Source organism: Lactuca virosa, chromosome 4 (genome assembly GCF_052849685.1).
Source record: "Lactuca virosa cultivar CGN04683 chromosome 4, Lactuca_virosa_CGN04683_v6, whole genome shotgun sequence".
In the NCBI taxonomy this organism is placed as follows: domain Eukaryota; kingdom Viridiplantae; phylum Streptophyta; class Magnoliopsida; order Asterales; family Asteraceae; genus Lactuca; species Lactuca virosa.
In genome coordinates, this window is record NC_136429.1 from 282,573,691 (window position 1) to 282,594,621 (window position 20,931).

The window sequence follows — 20,931 nt, forward strand, 5'->3', positions numbered from 1 at the left end:
TTAAATATATAATCAAGTACACATATGCATCTCTTCTTTTTTCTTTATTAAGTTATGTATGAGTAAAATATTGATAGATAGATGATGTTGTCTTGATAAAGTGTTGTACGAAGAAATAGAGCTTCTCTTGTTACCATTTTATCTTTATGCATAAAAATAATGCTGAAATAAAAATGTCTTCATATCTAAAAACTATTATGTTTTGTCCCTAAGTTCATTAAGTTAATATGCACGAGAGTAAATAACCATTTTATCTTTATATGCAAAAAAACGGTTAGAAAACTCTTTATTACTAATTGTTTTAATATGAAAGAAATTTACGATTTATTTTAATAATGTTTCATAAAATATAACGTTAGTTTTTAATTATATATTTAAATTTCATTTTATATTTTCCATCTAGCTTATATAATCTACTTTTTACCAAACATTATTACTTTATCAGTTACCAGCTCGCTTATCAGGCAAAATCTAGCTTTTCAACCATTGCACTAAACACAATCTAAGAAACTTGCATATGTTACAAAACCAACGTCCAATCAAGAAACTTTTCGGCTCAATTTTCAACCTCAAATCACATATCTATATGTAATGTACAAGATTATACGCGATCCAAAAGATCTTATAGTAATTATTTACAACAAAAATTATAGTTTTCAATATGAAAATGAAACATAGCTATGTAAAGGAGATGCTAGCTTTCCAAAAGGAGGTCTTAATGTGGTCAGGCGTAGGAAGAAAGCTTAACCCAAACAGTTCTTTTGGCGTTTGGTTTAGTTCAACAATACCAACTAACTTTGCAACCATATCCGCACTCTCTTTGATGTGATCAATGTCATTTGTTTTTGACCATAGTAAACGTGACAATTGTACCCTTCTATGTTTTGAGTCTAATGGAATCCCCCATTTTCGAAAAATGATGTCTCTTTGAGTTGATGAATATTTTTTTAAGAGTTTCTTGCTCAACATTATTCTTTCGCGACTAAGTGCCCTTCCACTGTTCAATTTGTAGTAATAGTATTAGCAATTTAGTATCACAAGGAACCTAGAAATAAAATGGAAGAAATCGCAATATACTTTTATTCGTTTGTTGATTATAGCATTTTACTTTTATTCTTTGTGTTACAACAATGTTAACATCTACCCAACTATAGAAATGTGTTTAAATAGGGTTAATCTCACAAAAGACCTTATATATTGTGTGTTTTCTGGATTAAACCTCAACTTTATTTTATTTTTATTTTTTTGAAAAAGACCTTGCATTTTTCCATTTTTTTCGGGGGTTAATCTCATAAAATAACTTATATTTTGTGTTTTTTTTCCGGATTAAATCTCATCTTTATTTTTTTTTCACGAAAAAGACCTTATATATATTTTTTATTCATTTTTTCCGAAAAAACCCTCAACTGTCTTTTTTTTTTCCTGGAAAAAACCCCTCGACTTTCTAAATGTTTCCAGATAAATCCTCAACTTTTTTAGTTTTTCATGAAAAAGCCTTCACATTTTACAACCTTTTTTTTGGAGAAAAATGACTAAAAGGTCAAAATCGGAAAAAATGAAAAAATGCAAGGTCTTTTTCATGAAAAAATAAAGTTGATTTTTAATCCGAAAAAAACACACAATATAAGGTCTTTTATGAGATTAACCTTTTTTTCAGTATGACCCTTTTAGTAGTTTTTTCCTTGTAAAATGTGAGGGTTTTTACGGAAAAAAAAAATAAAAAAAAATAAAAACATCGAGGGTTTTTCCAGAAACAATTATAAGGTTAAGTGTTTTTTCGGAAAAAATATAAAAAATAAAGGGTTTTTTGGAAAAAAAAAATGAAAAACATGTAAAGTATTTTTCAGGAAAAAATAAAAATTGAGGTTTAATCCAGAAAAAAAAACAAATATATAAGGTCTTTTATGAGATTAACCCGTTTAAATAAAGACTGATTTTCACTGTTGTAATTTAGTAGATTTTTCAAAGCATGATGTACTAATGAGAAGTTCAATTGGAAGAAGAATGTTATAATTGGGTAAATTATTCAAAGTATAGTGTCTTAATAAGAAAAAAAAAAAACTAATGTATAATGTTGTAGAAAGAAATGAAAGTAAGATGCTATAAAAAATGAATAAACAAAAGTAGGTTGCTATTTCTTGCATAGAGAATATGTAATGTACCTAGTGGCAAGAGAAGGCGTGTTTTTGAGGAAAGATAGTCTTCTAAGCTCCACCTCCATATACACCGAATCAGATTGTTCTCCTTTGAATAGTAAGAAAAAGTAAGTTCTATGAATCAAAGGCGTATTGCATTCATCCCAAAGTTTAATTATATCTCCTCTTTGTTTTTCAAACACCATTGACCAATCTTTATAAGGTGTTATAGCCATGACGTCATTATTAACATCTCCTGATTCATCACCTTTTAGCTCAGCCTCCTACACATGTCATTACAATTTATATAAACAAAACTTCATTCTTAAAATAATGTGATTATATTTACGTAGTTTATAAAATTTGAGAGAAATTAAATTAAACAAGATGGATGCATGCATACCCTTTCATCATTGAATACATCTTCTAGTTTCCTGATTGGTTTATCAGTTGGAGAATTGTGATCAGAAACATCTCCTTCATTTGATGATTTGATGCTGTTTTCTATTTCTTTTTCATCAATGATTGTGAGAGGATTATGAGTGTCTTCTTTCAGGTTTATTGTTTTAACATCTGCTTCTGATTTTGATTTTGGTATAATTTGTATAATTACAGAAAAGTCCTTTTCAGATTCGTTACTGTTTCTACTCTCAATCACCATTTCATCATCAGATGGAGGAGCTGATGATGCAAACTCGTTGCAGCTTTTGCTTCTTGTGAAACCATTGATCATCCCTTCTGAATCAGATGAAGATGGAGAATGAGAATGAGAATGAGATTGTTCTAATTTTATCTCATTCATGTCCTCACTTTCTTGAGTATTGATGACGTCATCATCTATGGTTGACTTTCTCTCGTTTTCGTTTTCTTCACTAGTGACGTCATTGTCTATGGTTGATATTTTTGCCTGTTCTTCATTGGTGACGTCATCGTCATTGATTGAAATTTCCTCAAAGTCTCGATCTTCTATGAATGGTGTTTTTTCAAAATGTTGATCTTCCTTGAAACCCCTTTCTGGATGTATTCTGAATTTGTAATCTGTGTTGTCGATATGTTCATCTTCATTGAAGTCGTCTTCTGAATTTATTCTGATTTTATCGTATGTGATTGATGTTTTCTCGATGTCTTCTGGATTTATTCTTATTTTTTGATAAATGTTATCCGTTTCTTGATATGGGTCGGGTACGGAATATTCTTTCAAGAATATCCGAGGGGAGTTTTCATCAGGAGAGCGTTGACTTTCTTGACCATGTATGCGCAATGAAGCACCAACTCTAGGAGGCTCAACTACCTCATATGTGTCCTTATCCTCCTCCTACATAATAGGAAGGATTAAAATAAAAACAAATAACTATATATTTTAGTTTAAAAGATTAACAAAACTACCATCTTTTGAACTTTTTTCAAAAAAAAAAAAAAATACCGATTTTGCAAAATAGATTTCAAGGTTTTTTCTTTTGAAGAAATTTCTTTATGAATAGTACCCACTAATTTTTTTTAAAACATTTTGATAAAATGCATTAATTTTTTAACGAAATGATGATTTCATTTTGTAGAAAAAGGCATTTTGCTAGTAATTTTCACATAACATTTGGTTAATTTGTAATACAACCCCACTCTTTTTGATAATTTTAGTGATTGAACACATATTTTGTCTTTCTTTTTTACTAAAATGAAAAGATTACTCAAAGCATACCCATGGCAAAGAATTTCGACCTATTCCATTTACTTGCATTAAATGCTCAAGGCGAGATTCAGCAAGATCACGTTGCTCAGTCAGCTCTTCCATCTTTTCCTCCATCTACATAATACAAAATCAGTATCTGTATTATCTGTCATGTCATGTCATGAAATAGATGTTTGTATTATCTGTATTATTTGTTCTGTCATGTCATGTAATGTCATATCATGTCATGTCATTAAATCGAATGTTTATATTATCTGTATTATATGTGTTATCTATTATATGTGTTATCTGTTGTTCTATTTTGTCATGAATGTCCAATGTACTAAGTGTGAGGTGATTGCATATTTCTTACCTTTTCAAGTTGAATTTCAAGATCTCTAATTATTGATGTAGAGTCATTTGAAGGAGGAGAAACTTTTAACACGCGTTCCAATCTAGCTAATTCTTGTTGCAACTGCTTCACTAATGCTTTATCTGACATCACAACATTAACTTGTGCATTTGTGTTAACATCCTTAGCACAAGAACCAAAAAGAAGGGTGTTTCTTGATTGTTCAGCATGACTATGTGCAGGGCACACAGTGCATAGTATTGCAGTTCTTGCATTGCCTCCAAGAGAGTTTTGTAGTATGCGTGTTAGCTTCGAGTTTCTATAAGGCACATGCCCATTTCCTCCTTTACTGCATCCAAGTCATAAAACTTGTCAATCAGACAGACACAACCCTGAACTGGCCCACACTGTCCTACACCAAGTCCATCATGTGAGAAAGACCCCTACTATGCTACACCCTTTGGGGTAATTGTGTCATTTCTACAAAAAGATTATTTTTCAAACAAACCCTAGATGACCCATATGTCAGGTGAGATGTAAATCAAGTACACAAACCACTAGGTGACTGACATAAGACCATTGGGATCAACTTTGTTATGGCTTAGGGGCACTTTTGTCATTTTAGGAACTCCAAAAAGAAAAAATAAAAGTAGAAATTAGAAAGTGGAGACCTCAGTTTACGAATAACAGTTCCTAGAGTTAGCAAACTGCGATTAATGTGACAGCCTTCTTTGAGTCGAGTGCCAGCTGCTAATGTTTGAGAAGCACGCTCACTTCCAGCTAAATCTACAAAACTCTGCATAGTAAACCATTTTTTTTATTTAATCTTTTGGTCATTTTAATATCTATAAAAATAAAATCAATAAAAAATATAAGGTAATGATTATTAGAAGGAAAAAAAAACATCCATATTGCATACCACAGTAGCTGAAAGAGTTCTTCCACTATCACCTCCTCTATAATCAAGGGCTGAACTTTCAACTGTCTGAAAGATTTAATATCTTGTGAATGATTAAGATTAATCTAAATTGTATTTTTATTCATGGTTTTGAAAGTTAGTTTAAGAAAAGAATATATACCAGTCGTAAAATCTGATGAGATCTTGAACTCATTTCATTCAATGCAGTCTCCCCAATTTGTCTCTCAGCTATGTTTTACATCTTCCATTATATTATCAAACATATTTTTGTGTAATGAGTAAAGAACATGAATGATATTTAGTATTTACCTTCTGACACATAGATAAGTTCCTTTAAATGGTTGCAGTCTCTCAAATTAGCTTCTGTTAGTTTTTCTACAACTGTCCCTTTCTAAAAGAACAAGCCATAAAGATTAATGAATTAACACTTTTTGATTAATTGGACAAATGACAATTCTAACCTCTGGGTCATCAAGGAGTCTAAGTTGGGTTCCATCTGAACTGAGAAGATCTTTGACACATTCATTGTAGATTTCTATGGCGGAAAATTTCAACACAAATTCTCTATCATTATGCTGAAACATAAAAATCCATGTTTAGAAGGGAATTGGTGTTAAGAATTTAGAAAAAAAAATTCAACAATTACCCTGTTTATGTAGTCATATATATCTGCTATTGCAAATTCAGTAATTCCAGACATGGTGTATGTCTTCCCACTGCTTGTCTGCCCATAGGCAAATATACTTGCTGGAGTAATAGTTATTGGATTAAAGCATAATTGTTGATATATCATATAAATATAATGATATAGAATGTGATAACATGAGAAAGATGCTTACAATTAATGCCATTAAGAACAGAAAGAGCAATTGCTTTGACTCCATCATCATACAGTTGTTTTGTTGTACTATCAAATCCGTATACTCGGTCTATTTTCAAGAACATTCATCAATCAGGACTAAAATTAAAAAGAAGGAAATGTATTATAATTTATAAGACAGATAGTATAAAGATAGATTACCAAAAGTGAAGGCGTTTGGGTACATTGGTCGATCTGATTGGTTGCTCTTGTATACGATAGTGGTTTTGTTTATGCATTCCCAATCAGATAAATCGTTTTTTGCAATTTCTTTTTCGTTTAAAGGCCTAAGTCTCACTGCGACAAAGATCTTCTCTTCATGTGCAGGTGACTCTTGTTCATCATCTAATTCATACTCATCTCCAGAAATTGACTCCATCATCTTGTCTTGATGAGATTAAATGCAGTGAAAGAAGATTAAAAGGATAAAGAACCAGATAAAAGATCACAAACCAATCACTTTTTCTCCTGATGACATGAAGAGTGATAAAATTTGCAGAACCTGAAGGCTCTGGTTTTATCCCAAATCATTTCACCACGACATCTGTAAAAGAACAGAAAAAGAAAATCAACATACATATCTAATATTGTATAATATTGGCAACAATTTACAAATCTTATAGACTTTCTACATTTAGGAGCTTCATGACTTAGTAGCCAATGTTTGTGAATGTTTATGTTTAGTTTCAATTCTATCTCCCACATGTTTTAGATTTGTGCAGATCAATTACACAAGCTTTAGCTTTTTGTTTCAGAACACAAAAAACCTGAATAGCGTATTCAGTGCTTACCTTGAATACGAATCCGTCAATCAAATTCAAGCCATATACTATGCAACAGCGCATTTCATATATGATCATAATACACAATTTCCAATGGATTCAATAATGCACAAAGATCAACACAGCTGAAGTTAGATTTCTCACATAAACCCTAGCTTAATTAAAACTTTTAAGCATCGACATTGAAATTAGAATCATCAGCAGAAGAATCTAGAATCAGAAAATCGCCATGACAATGAACGTTAGTTGGGTCATAAAGTTGGAAAATCATCGAGGCTCAATCTCCATCTATATAACAACAATTTTAACGAAAAAACCTCCTATGTTGACCATCGCGTGCAATAAAATCGATTTACCTACCTTAAAACTATTCAGATAAAGCTTACTAATCTATCAAACAAAGCCATGAATTCAATTACGAAAACTAGTTCCATACATATAACATAAAAAGCTGCAAGAACAATATTTCTCACCTCATTATAATCGACTCAGCGAACAAATAACTCGCAGACTATAGCGATCTTCAAACCGATCAAAACTGCAAATCCAATTAACATCAACCCCATTGACGTGATCGTAGAGAGAGAAAATGCTGCAGATTAGGATGTAGAACCGAATGAATGAATCAGAGAATTTCGAACGCAGTCTGTTGATACCGATAGCATCTACGAATACAAAGGGATTTTGGAAAATTTTAGTCCGTGTATGTTGGACTTCTATGGACCTTTGAAAATAAACCGCCAATTTTCAACGACTAACTGGAAATGAAGATATTTTCGAGCATGAGAAATCAATTTGCATCAACACTCTGTGAGCTTTACAAAAGTTACGTATTAGAGTAAATTGCATCTTTTGGTCCCTTTAATTTTCTTTTTGTAACACCTTTAGTCCATAAAATTCATATACTGCACTCTTGGTTCATAACTCATAGTTTGATTGCATTGTTGGTCCCTCACCCTAACTGTCGTTAAGGTGGAACGGTTAAGATCCTTTGTGTGTCATGCAATAAGGTTAAGTTTGCCTTTTCATCAAGTACTTTGATTTCCCTCTTCAATTTAATCACATTTACCTATAGGCAAACCAAGAACATACACATATATGATGCTTACACAAAAACATCAAGAACATATATAAATACCAACTTACCAAGAATACACACAAAGTGTTACACTGCCAATGAGAAGCATGTTAGTTAAACTACGAAAATCTTAAAAAAAAAATCACACGCCACTATGATTTTGGTAGATGTGGCATGCAAAAATTATTGTTATCTTGGCCATTTTTCATTATCTTTGACTATTTTGTGGAAAAGAAGCTATTATGATCACGTTAATTCATTATTTTATTAATAAATAATAAATAAATAATAAAAAACTTAAAAAATAAAAGATAGACGCAATATACTTTTTTTATCCGTCAAAAATAAGAAAACTGATAAAGACAGTCCAAATATAAAATCACCATTTCAATGATTTATTCTGAATTAAATATATGATCTTTTACTTCTTTTGGAAAAAAAAGTGGAATGTTATCGTAATTTCTTGAAAACTCGAGGGTAATCTTGTAATACGCGAAAACAACACCGGAGGTTAAATAATAATGTCACTTTATTCGGATTCTCGAAAATTTCTAGTAGGTTCCAGATCCCATACCGGTTTCTTCCAGATGCCTCTCGCGTCCTTCTTCTACATGTGTATAAAGCGTTTCATCACTCTCGTTATTCATCAGTTATCAAAAATCCTCAATTCCTTAGTAAATTCGCACAAACAAATCTACATAAACACGCACTCATACTCGCTACTTCGAGTCGTTTGATTCTGATTGGTTTCGTAAGGTAATAAGACATTCTCTTCTCCCCCTGTTTTGATCTGAGTTGTTCTATCTGTATTGTATTTTGATGAATTTGCTTGATATGATAACATTTTTACTCTGTATTCATTTAATCGTAATCCATGCTCAATTTTTTATTCTGCGATTAATCATGTATCGTTACTTATGTCTTTTATAAGTTGAAACTCATTGATTTAGATGTTTTTAGTCCGCTAACAACGACTTAGGGCAAAATCTACGTTATGAAATTGACGATGTTTCTTCTACTCTGCCTATAAATTTGGTAAATTGGAAGATAGATTATGTTATTAACAATGAAATGGGCAAATTTCTAGTATAACAGATGATTTTTCTCTTTCTCGGGTTCGTCAATTTTGTTATCTATGCTTGTTCAAGTTTAGACACCGAAAGATCAATATTTCTACTTTGATGTTCTTTACTAAACACAAACTGATGATCTTGTTGTTGCGTTTGTAGGTTTTTTAAGAGGCATTATCGAACATGAATCCTGACAAATTCACCCACAAGACAAATGAAGCATTGGCTTCAGGTCATGAACTCGCAATGAATGCTGGACACGCACAGTTCACACCACTACACATTGCAGCAGCCTTAATTGCTGACCCTAATGGCATATTCCGGCAAGCAATAAGCAATGCCGGTGGTGAAGAAGCTGCTGATTCAGCCGAGAGAGTTTTCAATAAAGCGTTGAAGAAACTCCCTTCCCAATCCCCTGCTCCTGATGAAGTTCCAGCTAGTACTTCTCTAATCAAGACAATTCGTCGTGCACAATCTTTACAAAAATCCCGTGGTGACACCCATTTGGCTGTGGATCAATTGATTTTGGGCATTCTTGAAGATTCCCAAATTTCAGAACTTTTAAAAGAAGCTGGAGTTGGTGCATCGAGGGTGAAAAGTGAGGTAGAAAAGCTTCGTGGTAAAGAAGGGAAGAAGGTGGAAAGTGCTTCAGGTGATACTAATTTCCAAGCTCTTAAGACATATGGTCGTGATCTTGTAGAGCAAGCTGGGAAGCTTGACCCTGTAATTGGGCGAGATGAGGAAATTAGGAGAGTGATTAGGATTTTATCAAGAAGAACTAAGAACAATCCTGTTCTTATTGGTGAACCTGGTGTGGGAAAAACTGCTGTTGTTGAAGGATTAGCTCAAAGGATTCTAAGAGGAGATGTCCCAAGTAATCTTGCTGATGTAAGAGTTATAGCATTGGATATGGGAGCCTTAATTGCTGGAGCCAAGTATAGAGGGGAGTTTGAGGAGAGATTGAAAGCAGTTTTGAAAGAAGTGGAAGAAGCTGAAGGGAAGGTGATATTATTCATTGATGAAATCCACCTGGTTCTTGGAGCGGGTCGTACAGAAGGATCCATGGATGCTGCAAATCTGTTCAAGCCTATGCTTGCAAGGGGTCAACTCAGGTGCATTGGTGCAACCACTTTAGATGAGTATAGGAAATATGTAGAAAAAGATGCTGCTTTTGAGAGGCGTTTTCAACAGGTTTTAGTGGCTGAACCTAGTGTTCCTGACACCATAAGTATCCTTAGAGGGTTGAAAGAGAGATATGAAGGTCATCATGGTGTTAGGATTCTTGATCGTGCTCTTGTTGTTGCTGCTCAGCTTTCAAGCCGATACATAACTGGTAAGAATTGATTCAATGATTCACTTTCTTTTTATCGATTTGAACTAGTTAATTATTCTCAATTTATCTATTGTACTGATGATGCTTGTTAATTTATATAATGCAGCACGTTTCCTACCTGATAAGGCTATTGACCTTGTGGATGAGGCATGTGCAAATGTTAGGGTACAACTTGATAGTCAACCTGAAGAAATAGACAATCTTGAAAGGAAAAGGATGCAATTAGAAGTTGAGCTTCATGCTTTAGAGAAAGAAAAAGACAAAGCAAGCAAAGCTCGTCTTGTTGAAGTGAAAAAGGAGCTCGATGATTTAAGAGACAAGCTTCAGCCACTAATGATGAAATACAAGAAGGAAAAAGAACGAATCGATGAAATCCGGAGATTAAAACAGAAAAGAGAAGAGCTTTTAGTAGCACTACAAGAAGCAGAAAGAAGATACGATTTAGCAAGAGCAGCAGACTTGAAATTCGGAGGAGTTCAAGAAGTGGAAACCGCAATAGCAAAACTCGAAGGAACAACAGATGAAAATGTGATGTTGACAGAAACAGTGGGACCCGATCAGATAGCTGAGGTGGTGAGTCGATGGACCGGGATCCCGGTGACTCGACTCGGAACCAATGAGAAAGAGCGGTTAATCGGATTATCCGATCGGTTGCATCAACGGGTCGTGGGTCAAAACCAGGCGGTGAACGCGGTGGCTGAAGCGGTGCTGAGGTCACGAGCCGGGCTCGGGAGGGCTCAGCAGCCGACTGGGTCCTTCCTGTTTCTGGGTCCCACAGGTGTTGGAAAAACCGAGCTTGCAAAAGCTCTTGCTGAGCAGTTGTTTGATGATGAGAAGCTGATGATAAGAATCGATATGTCGGAGTATATGGAGCAGCATTCGGTGTCACGGCTGATCGGAGCTCCACCTGGTTATGTTGGTCATGAAGAAGGTGGTCAGTTGACTGAAGCTGTGAGGAGAAGACCTTACAGTGTTGTGTTGTTTGATGAAGTTGAAAAAGCTCATCAATCCGTGTTCAACACGCTTCTTCAAATGTTGGATGATGGAAGGTTGACCGATGGTCAAGGTCGCACGGTTGACTTCACAAACACAGTCATCATCATGACTTCGAATCTTGGAGCTGAGTATTTGCTAAAAGGGTTATCCGGGAAAACGACAATGGAGAATGCTTGGGAAATGGTGATGGGAGAAGTGAGGAAGCATTTTAAACCGGAGCTTCTAAACAGACTTGATGAGATTGTGGTTTTTGATCCTTTGTCTCATGATGAGTTGAGGAAAGTTGCTAGACTTCAGTTGAAGGACGTGGCTGTTAGGTTAGCGGAGAGGGGTGTTGCTTTGGGTGTTACGGAAGCGGCATTGGATGTGATACTGAGTCAGAGTTATGATCCTGTGTATGGGGCAAGGCCGATTAGGAGGTGGCTGGAGAGGAGGGTGGTTACTGAGTTATCGAAGATGCTGATAAGAGAAGAGATTGATGAGAATTCGACTGTGTACATAGATGCAGAGATGAATGGGGAGGAGTTGAGTTATAGGGCTGAAAGGAATGGTGGAGTGGTGAATGCTGCAACAGGGGAGAAATCTGATGTGTTGATTCAGATTGTGAATGCAAATGGAAATGGTGGGGCGCGTAATGATGCTGCACAGGCTGTGAAGAGGATGAAGATTGAGGAGGTGGTTGATGTTGATGATGATGAAATGGATGAGTAAAAGGTTTAATGTGTTTTGAATGTGAAAGGTCGTTGTAAAAAAAGTTATCAATATTAGCATAGTATAGGTCCTCATTGTGTTTGTAAAATTCAGGCCATTTTGATGTAATGTATTTGTGTATGGGGTTAGGAAGTCAACCGAATAAATTCATATCTTTTGTATAAACCTCCCAATCATATCAATGATAAACTAGTATTTGACTTATATCTTGTGTTTGGATTTTATGTACTATTTTTGACTTTTCTATATCGGTCTTGAGCAAGAAGGGTCAACCCGATGCAACCACATGTATTGGAACTGGTGGCGGCATGAGGCTGACGACTCTGATTTTAGGTATAAAGTATATATTGATGCGGCGTGTCTCTGATTTTAGGTATAAAATATATAGTAATTATGTTGGTATTTAGTAAAGAGAAAATGACAAAAATAGCCAATTATCCTAATCACTTTGCGGAAAATAGCCAAAAGAAATCGATATTGCAAAAATGGCCTTCAAAATCGCAGATGGGAATGGTCAATCTGCGATTTGATTATTCCATCTACAAATGTACAAGTGGCTAAAGCATAAGTGTGCTTTAGCCACTTGTACATTCGCAGGTGGATTGAATTTTTTTTTTTTTTTTTTTTTTTTTTTTTGTATATATACGGGCTTTTCAGGGTTAAAATCGCAGATGGACTGTGTCCATCTGCGATTTACTATGTATTCCATCTGCAAATTTGCGAATTTTTTTTAATTTTTTTTTAAATTTGACTATGAAATCAATTGGTTTGACTACGAAATAATGTTACTATATATATAAACTTTTGTAGAAAATTATCAGTTTAGTTGTTATTTGTTTAGGAAATTTCTCTAAAATCTCTCTAAAAAAATGATTGAATATTTGGTTTGTCTTGTAATCGGTGGGAGATGGCAAGTTATTGAAACAAATCTGGAATACGTATGTCCACAGGGAGGTATTTCTGAATTTGCTTTGATATTTTCTGAGTATATTAGTTATAGTGATTTTGTATCTTTGGTGAGAAGCAAAATTGGTTTGTTAGACAAATATAGAATTAGTCTTCGTTTCCATCATCCTGAATTAAATTATTATATAGCTATAGTTAAAGATATGGATGTTAGAATGTTGATAAATGTAATCAAATGTAGTGGAGGAAGGGCTGTCAAAGTGTTTGTGGTGGTTGATGAAGTAGATGAGGTTAATGAGGGTGGTCACAGTGGAAATCAGTCGGTTGGTAATTTATGCAGCTATAAAGGGAGCAACGATCCGATAGGTACTTTCAATACTCCTAGTGTACCTCAGTTTCACAGTGTTGCTGAAAATGTTAATGTTAGTTATTCACCTATTAACTATGTGGATCCTGAGAATTACAAGTATGTTGGTGATGATGATGTTGGTACATATCTTAATGATGTGGGTGGTCGTTGTGATGATGTTGCCGAACAAGAAGTTAAAGTTATGAATAGGCGTGTAGTAGATAAAAGTAAAAAGAAAAAAAATTCGAGTCAAAAAAATGAAAAAAAGCATGTTTACGGGGATTATGTTGATGTTGCTGATGTACGTTTAGATATAACCGACCTACAAAGTAATTCAGATAGAGATGAGTTGGGTGATGAAGTTAAAGCTAAGTTTCCCGATAACCTTTTTTACGGTATGCCGCCTGTACCAGCATGCCCAGTTGATATTAATGAAGATATCCCAACACAGATGGTAGACATGAATCTTCAAAAGATTGAATGTGAGAGTATATTTAAGAACAAAGAACTTTTAAAGCGATGTATTGGTAAAAAATGTCTTCGAGAAGGCTTTCAGACGAGGACAAGTAGATCCACCAAATCAAGGTATGAAGGTGTGTGTGTTTCGAAAAATTGTTCTTGGTTACTAAGAGCAAAAGCAATTAAAAATTCTGATGGACTTTTCCAAGTGAATAAATTTGTTGATGTACACACATGTTCTTCAACAATTTTGCAACCTAATCATCGACAAGCAAACAAATATGTTTTGGGTGAATATCTTGCTGATGTTTTGGCTGAAGACTATAGTAGAGTTTATCGGGGAAAATATATTATTAATGATATGAATGCTCAACTGAATATCAATATCTCATACCATCGGGCATGGCGTGCGAAGCAATATGCATTGTTGTTGTTAAGGGGTACGAAAGAAGATTCTTTTACCAAACTTCCGGCGTATTGTCACAATTTGGTCAAACATAATCCGGGTACGGTGACACATATTAAAACAGATGGTGATGATCGCTTTAAGTTTTTGTACGTCGCACTCGGCTGCTCGGTTAGTATTATAATATTTTATTAAATATTTCATTTTTATTTTGGTGTATTTGAATAGATATACAATGTATTGTAGGTACGCGCTTTTGTCAAATATTGTAAACCGACCCTAGTAGTAGATGGAGCCCACCTAAAGGGCGAGTTCAAAGGTACCATGTTACTTGCAGTTACTAAGGACGGACAAAACCAAATATTACCGGTTGCATATGGTATATGCAAAAATGAGTGTACCGATTCTTGGACATGGTTTTTTCAAAAACTACGTGATTGCATAGGAAATATGCAGGAGCTTACAATTATATCTGATAGGTCTCCATCTATAGCAACATCCGTTGCCAACATTTTTCCTCACGCTCATCATGGAATATGTGGTGTCCATTTGTATTTCAACATAGTATCTAGATTCGGGAAGAGTAACACAGTTAAAGGAATTTTTTGGGAAGCTTGTAGGGCGTACACAGTTGATGCTTTTGACGCTGCCATGGATGTTATGAAAAAGACAAAACAACCAGTATGGGAGTACTTAAAAAGTATAAATCCAGAAACTTGGTCAAGGGCACACTTTAAAGGGAACCGATACAATCTTATGTCGTCCAACAGTGCGGAGTCTATAAATGCATTATCTAGACACGCACGTAAGGTGCCAATACTTATGTTGATCGATTTTTTTCGTGCAACAATGCAATAATGGTGGTTTCAAAGACGTAACTTTGCAGGTATTAAGTAAATTTTTAATATTAATGTTTTATTAATTTAATGTTATTGATCTTAACTTCTTCGTTTTGCCTGTTTTTTAGCGGAAGCAACAACAATACTTACCCCTTGGGCCAATGAAATTGTAAAAGAAAACAAAAAAACTTTTACTAAGTGGGATGTTCGCATGATCTCAAATACGAAATGCGAGGTCAAAAAGGGGGCACAAAATGTGATTGTTGATTTCCAACATATGACATGTACATGTAGGCATTGGCAACTTGATGGGATACCTTGTGGTCATGTCATAAGATGTTTAACAGTGAACAATTACCAAGACTACTCGAGGTATGCATTAAATGCTTACTTTACCAAAACATTGAGGAAAACGTATGAGGAATCAATAAATCCTTTGCCAAAGCCATCCGAATGGGATATCCCCGATGATTTGATGATTGTTAAGCCACCTATAATGGATAAACGTCAGCCAGGCAGGCCAAGAAACACAGACCGCATTCCATCCCAAGGCGAGGGTCCAATTAGAAAAGAGTGTTCTACATGTGGTCAACTAGGACACACGAGAAACAATTATACTGGAAGGGCGTCCGGTAGTGGAGCACGTCACACAATTTCTACTGCAGAAATGACATTTAATATTGGTGGTTCAGCGAGTTGCTCACAAACCTATGACGCTGATTTTGATATAAAACAACCTTGAAATGAAGAGTTGTTAACTTATTATGTATTGTAATTTTTTTATTAAATCTTACAAGACATTGCTATGCTTTCATATTTTAGTTTAGTTTGTAGATTATAACAATTAATGAAGCTTTTATATTATAAAATTTAGTTTGCAGATTATAACAATTAAACATGTTATTTAAAAAAAACAACAAACGATCCTTTTGCAACCTAATCTCTATCATGATAATGTTACAACAATTTTGTAACTAATTTTTAAACTCAGGGAACTGCAATGGGTACTTCTCTTTCTCCATTGTTATATAGTCATCCCTAATTCTCATTTTGTCTTCCAAACGATCCTTTTGCACCATAATGTGTATCAACTGCTCGTCCTTCTCAGCAAACCATTTTTCAGTCGTTTTGATTGCCTTCTTAGTCTTTTTTATCCAATCTTCATGCTCTTTGATTTTGTTTTTATTGAGGTCTATCCATTCTCGAGCTTGTTTGCATTCCGATTTAATATCATTACCACGTTGAGTGAGAAGTCGGGATGACTCTTTGTCCTCTTCTTGTTGTTCTTCAGCCTTCTTCAATTCTTCAAAATTTTCATCTGACATATATGGCCCGGCTGAAGAGGGTGTAACAAAAGGGTCGACTGAATCACAGTAGTAACAATCTACTTCGTTGCATGAGCAAACTTCGAATTTGTGTGAGGAACTCATAATAAAGTCGACATTATAATAAACTGGTGCTATAAGTGGTATTTATACATACTAGTCTAAATGCTACCATTTCGTAGTCAGAGTTCTAATTCATAGTCCAACTTTGAAATGACTAGACATTAATCACAAGTCACTGCAGTAACCTGCAAAACTCTTATGTGACAAGACATAAATGACTGTTTGACGTGATAAGTCACTGCAGAAAGCTGAAAATCGTAGTCCAAATGCAACCATTTCGTAGTCAAAGTTGTAATTCATAGTCCTGTATTTATTTATATAAATAGATGTTTAAGATCTAAAAACCAAACACCCAAATCACCTAAACGAAACGAACTCCCATATTTAGAAATGTCGTCGAATGCAGCAAGTTCTTCGAATGAAGTACCCGGTTCCAATTCTGAAAGGCCATGGACGACAAACGAGGTGTTGGTTCTTACACGATACTGGCTAAGTGTTAAGGATGGTGTATCGTTACTTGCTCACCCGCATTGCCTAGTAGGTGATGAATGGACTCGCATAACAGCTTTGTTCAACCATGAGATGGGAGAAGGACAACAACGAGAACAATCAGATGTTGTTACTAAATGGATGGATGTAAAGGAAGAAGTGACATGGTTCAATCGAGCGTGTAATTATGCGAAAAGTACCAAACTTCGTTGTCGGGACGAAGAAGAGTTCTTGGAAGTTGTTACAGATTTTTACATCTGTGAGCGTGACGGAAGAGACTTCGAATATGAGGAAGTTTGGAAGGTTGTAAAAAATAATCAGTATTTCATGTAGACCGCTCTAATTTCCGTTAATAATAACCCATGAACTTGTTTTTTATTTTAATGCTTTGTTTGTAGTATGTCGTTGTTTTTCATGTAATTGTTGTAATGTTTGTAATGGTTCATGGAATTCTTGTTAGTAATGTATTCTAATGTATTGTGAAAACTAATGGAATGGCATTTATTAATTGAAATTAAACATAAGAGATGCATCCAATACATACGAAATACATGAAAATAACATAGTACTCACATAATAAACTGAAATAGATTTTAAACAAACGGGATATATTTCAAAATATTCCAAGGGGCTTCAAACTGGAATTCCAACCCGTCACTTAATGACTTGTATTCCTCCTTAGCAGCTTCCAAGATGACCTCCTTAGTAGCATTTAAACGGGTGTCGTCAATTTTGGTATAAAGATCGTTGAATAATAGAACTTCGGTTTTCATTTCATACCATCTTGCTAAGATGTCTAGTTCGTCACGATCGTTTCTTGTAGTCATTCGGTTTTTAGCGTTGAAAATATTGGTTAAACGGCTCCAAAACATTGGATCGTTCAACTTGCTTGTCTCGTACACATGAATATAAGCACGTGTAAGAACCAAGAACTCTTCATTGCTCCATGATATAGAACTCATTTTGATTGAAACAAAGAGAGTAAAATCTCAAAAACAATATTTGAACAGCTGTATTGGTTGTTTAGTAAACTATTTATTTAACTTAATGTCAATTTATAGTAGTTTATACACAAAATCGCAGTCCAATCTTCTAATATGTCTGCAATTCATAGTCAAAGTTAACTAACGAACGCAGTGTACTATACTTATAACACAACAGATCACTGTTCGAGTTGACAAGTCATCCCCGTCGAATGACAACACAATACACTGCTACTTGAGTTGACAAGCCATTGCACCGGGAAAATAAGGAGCCGCTATAAATACTTGTTAATATCCATTTTAATTGTATCGTATTACGTCCCCCCTTGCAATTATGGACTCACCTGTACCACATATATGGAGGAACGAAGAGGAGGTCGCTTTGGTTCAAGCTTGGATTATAACTGTAGAGGAGGATTTTCCACCGGGTCCCCCACAAGTTCGCGCTGGATCATTTTGGTCTCGTGTCTGTCATTTGTTTCATCATTTAATGGGGCGTACTCAATATTGAAGAAGAAGAGATGTCAAAGCGAAGTTTCTGGATTTGGAAATAAAGGTGAAACAATTTCAACGTATTTATAACGAGTTGGATAATGAACATGCAAATATGGATGAAGACATTCTGCCGACAGGTGGCTTTGGAACTATACCGTTTTGAATATGATGGTAGTGAGTTTACCCACTTAGATGCATGGAATCTTTTAAAGAATGTCCCTCATTTTTAATATGCATGTTGGTTAAGTTAATTGTTTTTCGTTAGTTAAGTTGCTTGTTGTTGTATGTGTGTTTTGTTACTATTTAATAAATGTCCCTTACTTTTAATGTATGTTGTTTCCTCAATCGCTAATACATAATACGACATAAAATAAATAACTAATACATAATACGACATAAAATATAAACGGGGTACATGAATAACTAATACATAACACGACATAAAATAAAAACGGGGTACATAAATAACTAATACATAATACGACATAAAATATAAAGGGGCTACATGAATAACTACTGCATTGAGGGAGGTAACAGGACCATCGTTTCATTTGGTATTTCCCAAAGCACATGTGATGGTATAGTATTCACCAACTCAGATCCATATGCAAGTCGATACACGAAATTAGTGAACTTGTAATCAACCATTTCGTGAATGGCTTCAGACGTACGAGTTCTTAGACATGCTATAGCGTGGCCACATGGTATACCGTTTTTTTGTCATTTCCCACAACTACATACCCTTCGTTCAAGTTGTACGTTGGTGGTGGCAAAATTATCATCGACTTCAAATGTATCCCCATACAAACGTCTTGCCATCCAATTATAAGACTTGTTGACACGTTTTTGAACCTTACTCTCAACATAAGGGGTCAACCCACCAGACAACCTCCCTGGAAAATTTGATAATTTTAGAAAAATAATAACACAAGAAAAAAACTAAATATAACAATCTCCCTTACCCGCCACTTCAGCCCGTTCACCATACTTTGATTGTATCGATGTATTGATTAACTCAATTATCGTTGTTATAGGAAAATCACGTGTGGATATAATTTGCAAAATTTCAGGGACGTCAATCGATTTAAACATTGTAACGTACTTTTGGGAAAAATGATCGTGTCCATTTTGAAATTGCTATATCGTCAAGCCAGTAAATTGGACTCCTAAGCAAGGTGCAGAAAGGTGGTTTCCTACATGCACTTTGCAACCTTTCCAGACACAAGTAAAAATCATGAACGCTATATGCATTGCATGACTTCCAAAACAACGATTCGACTTCCGTATCGTTATGTCTGACAGACTCACGTATTTTTCGAGCTATATCTTTAGGACAATATCCATGATACGAATCCGGGTAGGCACTCTGAACACCAAAGTCTATTTTATCACATAGGTTGCTTATGAAACCAACCTCTGTATCCTCACCTAAACAATCTTTTAACCTCATCATGAACCATCTCCATGATTCTTCACACTCTAAGGTTCCCAAACCAATTGCTAAGAGTAGGGGTTCATGATTTCCATCTAAAGCCACTGCAAAGTACATTGTTGTCAGATAGCTCCCAAGAAGGGGTAAATAACCCACATATATCAACGGTATCATGCACCTAAGAAAGGTACGAATCTACATAAAAAAACAAACATAAATTACTGATAAGTAAAGAGTACACGAGATACATTAGCAAGAAATCTTAAGTAAGTAAATAAAACTATTATGTTATACCACGCAACCTAAAGCCACAAAACAGAATTGAAAGCGGTTGGTATCCGTTTTCTCGATGGATGTGAAGGTATTAGGATTTGTTCTTTGTAGATTATGCAGGAACATTGGTAGCTGAGTAAAGCTTCTTTCGGTGTAAGTACTCATTTTCACAAGCAATGAAAGTGTATTATAATCATCACACAAATACAATTTTAATTATATACAAATTGGTGTTTCTCTACAGTTCATATTTCATAGTTCAACTTTTTAAATTCGTAGTCAAACCAGTTCATTTCATAGTCAAACATCATTGACCGACAAGACAAGACAATGTACTAGTATGCAGTTCATAGTTCAACCTTTTAAATTCGTAGTCAAACCAGTTCATTTCATAGTCAAAGATACTTGTTTGTAATAAAATTTCTTCTATAAATGGGTGTAATGTAACTCCATTAAATTTATATGTGAAATTAATTCATATTAGATAGACTAAAAAAGGCGAATGGCATACTGTAATTGCGGAGGTGAACGTATCATTAGGATTTCGGGTACAACTAAAAACCCAGGAAGATTGTTTTACGCTTGCCCATATTTGGTATCATGTTCTTAACGTCATTCATATTTAAACCCTCGTGTTTACATGGCAACAATTGTTACTGTCAATGTTTAAATTTACAGGGACCAAAATGCAGTTTTATCAGTTGGGTTGATGAAGAGAAGGACCAATCATCTATGGTAATAGGTAAAGTAGCTAACTCTAATAAGCTCTTTCAATCAGAAAATAAGAAGTTAAAGATAGCGTTGGTTTGTAGTTGGGTGTTGTTCTTGGCAGTTCTTGTTTACAAGTTGTAAGCTTTTTAATATTGTTTTGATAGTTTTGAAGTTGTTAGGTCAATAAATTGTTGTATTTGTACTTATGTTTAGAACAGTGTACTTGTAACGTTAAAACAAATGTTGTTGTCGTTTTTATGTTGTAAGTATTGATAAGTTATTAGTAGGTCATTAATTTGT

The 20,931-nt window shown here is 34.7% G+C and overlaps 3 protein-coding genes across 3 annotated transcripts; 1 reads left to right on the top strand and 2 right to left on the bottom strand.

Moving 5' to 3' along the window:
• Positions 1–570: 570 nt before the first annotated feature.
• Positions 571–7,296, bottom strand: LOC145168858 (kinesin-like protein KIN-7E). The gene is made up of 14 exons (XM_079087530.1): positions 7,187–7,296; positions 6,094–6,475; positions 5,912–6,001; positions 5,719–5,819; positions 5,534–5,647; positions 5,382–5,463; positions 5,233–5,300; positions 5,073–5,138; positions 4,825–4,949; positions 4,175–4,502; positions 3,832–3,936; positions 2,539–3,450; positions 2,163–2,419; positions 571–997 (listed from the first exon to the last, which is right to left on the bottom strand). Exons 2-14 carry the CDS (start codon positions 6,311–6,313, stop codon positions 679–681), a joined length of 2,787 nt encoding a protein of 928 aa, XP_078943656.1. The 5' UTR covers positions 6,314–6,475; positions 7,187–7,296; the 3' UTR covers positions 571–678.
• Positions 7,297–8,369: 1,073 nt separating this feature from the next.
• LOC145108336 (chaperone protein ClpB1-like) lies at positions 8,370–12,105 on the top strand. The gene is made up of 3 exons (XM_079045351.1): positions 8,370–8,547; positions 9,021–10,194; positions 10,301–12,105. Exons 2-3 carry the CDS (start codon positions 9,045–9,047, stop codon positions 11,899–11,901), a joined length of 2,751 nt encoding a protein of 916 aa, XP_078901477.1. The 5' UTR covers positions 8,370–8,547; positions 9,021–9,044; the 3' UTR covers positions 11,902–12,105.
• A 6,830-nt stretch (positions 12,106–18,935) lies between these two features.
• On the bottom strand, positions 18,936–20,085 carry LOC145105931 (uncharacterized). The gene is made up of 4 exons (XM_079042993.1): positions 19,942–20,085; positions 19,318–19,842; positions 19,178–19,202; positions 18,936–19,108 (listed from the first exon to the last, which is right to left on the bottom strand). Exons 1-4 carry the CDS (start codon positions 20,083–20,085, stop codon positions 18,936–18,938), a joined length of 867 nt encoding a protein of 288 aa, XP_078899119.1.
• Positions 20,086–20,931: the final 846 nt, after the last annotated feature.